Genomic DNA, 3,557 nt, shown 5'->3' on the forward strand with positions numbered 1-3,557 from the left:
GAGTCTCTAGTTACTCACCAGTAGGTTTTCTGCAGTGACATTCTCTTTATTTCATGGCACTAGAACAGAGGCTGCCACGGGGTGGGAGCGGCCCCTGAGGACCCTCTATGCCAGTAGGTTTGGCATTGGAGAAGTGTGACAGGGTGGTGTCAGGAACTGTGCCACTAAGATGTGGCTCTGGAGAAACGATAAGGAAGGTCTCAGTCATTGCCACAGTGATCCCTGCACTTCCACACACATTTTGCAGCAAGAAAATCCATTAGGACATTCTCCAATCCAGTAATAGGGCCGACGACATATCCCAGGGATGCAGCGTCCATTCCGGGCTGTGCAAAGATCGGTTGGCCCAGGCTGACCTGCACAGCAGAAAGAGAACAGCCATTTCCCGTGGAAGTGAACAGAGGAGGATGCACTCTCTTTCTCTCTAAGTCCTCTCTCCACCCCCTCACACCTTACCTGCAGCCCCCTGGAGCATCATGAAGAGGACAAGCAGGAGCTGGTAAAGGATCCGCATGGCCACAGCTGGGGTGAGAATTCCTCACCTGTCATGAGCAGAGACCACAAAACCAAAACACACTGAAAGCAGGGTCCCCTCCTGACTGGGAGATGAGGAACTGCTTAAAATATGCCCTGAGACAGACAACATCGTATCAAATACCATGGACTTGAACAGAGTGGAAATGGCACCCTTGGAGATATTCAGAATTTCAGTGAATTTACCTGTAAGCAACCTGACCTCATTAGCCATGCTTTGAGCAGGGATTCAGACTAGACACTCCTGAAGTTCCCTCCACCCAGAGTTGTTCTGGGATTCTCTGGTGTTTTGCTTTTGTGGTTTTGGATGTTTCCTGGCCTTGCTACATTGAAAAATGATGTTCCAGACCTGTCCCACACCAGGCAGGTTACTCTGGAATCCACTCAGACCCACAAATTATTCGTCTTCAACACATCATAGCTCACGGTGTTAAGAGACCAAAGCAACCATCACCCTCAAGAAGATCTAATGAAGGTGACAGCTCACTTGAAACGTTACTGGAATTCAAGCAAGATGAACCGCAGCTCAAAATGTGTCTCTGGACTGCCGGGCTGGTCAGATGCCGGTCTCTGGAAGAAGCTGGACATTTCTTAACTGACAAGTCCTCTGTCTCTGATACCTCCCATGAAAGTTTCTGGGTCTCTATTCACTGCTCTTGGAGCTCAGCAACCACAATTTCCTGCTGCAAGTCCTGCAAGCCACCCATGGGTCTGCAGGATACGCACAGACTGACGTGCTTACTGGAGTAATGGGAAGGAAGAGGTTAATGACAGCAGACTGCTTAATGACAGAAAAGTGTATAAAGGCAAAGAGGTGAAGGTGCATGTCCAGAGCCAGGCAGAGAGTTACCAGCAGAGGAGGTGGAGGATCACCGCTGCTGTCCGTCTCTCTTCTCCAGCGGGTGTCCCAGACCCACATGTGCCTCTTTATAGAGAGGTTTAGGGGTGCTGGCAGTGCAGTCACGTGCCAATGAAAAAAGCCTTTTCCAGCCAAACGTGTCCCATCCTTCATTGTCTTCCAATGAGAAGGGAGGGTCCTCTCTGAGACTGCTTTCACTGCAAAGCCCCCGAGCTTTGTGCAACCCTTCTGAGACCATCCACGTTGGTGTAAGATACGTTAGGCCACAGGGTTACGTCAAACACCTGGGAAGATGCAACAACGGCTTCTTTCGGTCCTGACAGCTTCTTATTCTGCTGGTGGGGCACAGCTTCCTTGTCCAATTTGCAGCCACAGCACAGCCATCGTTTCCCTTCATAACCTTTGTTCTTTACACGTGGCCTTCCGGGTGTCTTCTTGTCCTGTCAATAAAGGAAGCAGCACTGCTTATTTTCAGCTTATTAATCACAAAGTTAACTGTTCAGTGCATAACGTAATGAAGAGGTATGAAATTAAAAGGCCAGTACAATATTCCATATAGGACTTTATTGTAGATCACATGTTCGTTTCTACTGCTTCCTCTCTGGAAAACTTGGGATTTGTTCTGTTGTCTCAGTGTCCTTCCAGGTACCACTCTACACTCCGTCTTGCCCAGGCTGCCCAGCCTCTGAGCACGCCTGCCAACCTCAGACAGATATTCCTCAAAAAAATATTCCTCTCTGTTTCTTCTGTTAAGAAGAAGCCTCATTTCCAATGCTGGGAGCACACAGGAGAAGCCTGGTGAGGGAGCAGCTCTGTCTCCTCTTCCATGGCAGCAACCGACATAGCTGGCCACATGTTTTTAAACCTGTGACAGCCCACCCAGTCAGCCATGGCATGGAGGAGGAATTTTCTGGATTGTTTTTCACAGGGAACACATTAAAAAAAAAAGTCTTGGCTTCTCCAACACTGATTTTATTGGAGTCAAATGAGGAGATTGGGAGCATGGAGAATATTCAGACCTCCCTGCCACCTGCATCTAGTAAGTAAATCTTTCCTCCAGGTTTTTTTTTAATCTGTGAACTTCGCGTGGTTTTTTGGTTATTATAAACCCCACACAGTCCCTTTCTGCCACAGCAAACACGGTCTTTTTTTCCACCTTCCCTTATCTCCATGCTGACAAGCTGCCAGGTCCTGCTCCCTTTGGGACCTTCCCACTCTCCTGTTCTACCCCATCTCCTCTGGGTGTGTCTCCACTTACCCCTCTCTGCTTCAGAAGTTTTATTCCCCCAAAACACCCACAAACAACTCTCCACGAGCCCACAATTTAAGTCAAGCCAAGCCTTGAAGCAGCAGATTTGCTGACCCACAGCACGGGGAGTTAATTTCCATAGCTGAAGTATGGTGGGAAGACCTGGAAGCCCACTGCTACTGTCAGCTTGGCCATCAGACACTTTGCTGTGCTATGTCCCACCCGGCAGGAGCTCTGGATCTGTGGTCCCCTCGCCTGGAGGCTGCTGTTTGCAGCTGGGCTGTGCAATGCTTGTGTGTATGGTATGATCGAGGGAAGAGGGGGGAGGAAGCTGTGGGTGGAGGCACAGTGGTGACCAGGGGTTTGGCAGCACATGAGGTGGGTCTGCAGTGACACCCCGGCTGTGCACTCACGTTTGCATAAATCCTCCTTCCTATTTTTTCCCTCTCCCCCAGGCACCTTTAGGTGTGCAAAGAGAGGAATAACAGAGAGGTTCATCTGTTACAGCTCTGAAACACGGGTTTGAGACCTCCGTTCCTAAGCAACCCTGGCCCTAGTCATGCAGCCAGGTAGGGTCATGGACTGCTGAAACCGGTGCTGCAGCAGAAGGTTACAGAGGGGTTTATGGACACACAGAAGCTGTAGGAAAATAACACTGAATTAATTCCTTCCTTCTGCCCTGTCCCACAAGGGTAGGCCGAGATCTACACCACATCTATGGCTGCTCTTTCTCAAATAAACCACACCCTTCGAAGGATGCTCTACCCCAGCCAAAGCGAACAGAGATGGGAAGGGAAGGGAAGGGAAGGGAAGGGAAGTTTGCATTCGACACCAAGTTAGGTGGATATGTCGATCTGCTTGAAGGTCAGGAGACTCTACAGAGGGCTCTGGACAGGCTGGATAGATGAGCAGAGT

The 3,557-nt window shown here is 49.6% G+C and overlaps 1 protein-coding gene across 1 annotated transcript; it reads right to left on the bottom strand.

The window, feature by feature from the left end:
* Positions 1-238: 238 nt before the first annotated feature.
* On the bottom strand, positions 239-514 carry LOC104495378 (gallinacin-7-like; the record flags this gene model as incomplete). Its single annotated transcript, XM_010138341.1, has 2 exons — positions 457-514; positions 239-356 (listed from the first exon to the last, which is right to left on the bottom strand). Coding segments are annotated over exons 1-2 (176 nt in total), but the record flags the coding sequence as incomplete, so codon positions are not given.
* Between the last annotated feature and the right edge of the window lie 3,043 nt (positions 515-3,557).

Source organism: Buceros rhinoceros, unplaced genomic scaffold (genome assembly GCF_000710305.1).
Source record: "Buceros rhinoceros silvestris isolate BGI_N320 unplaced genomic scaffold, ASM71030v1 scaffold4626, whole genome shotgun sequence".
Lineage (NCBI taxonomy): Eukaryota > Metazoa > Chordata > Aves > Bucerotiformes > Bucerotidae > Buceros > Buceros rhinoceros.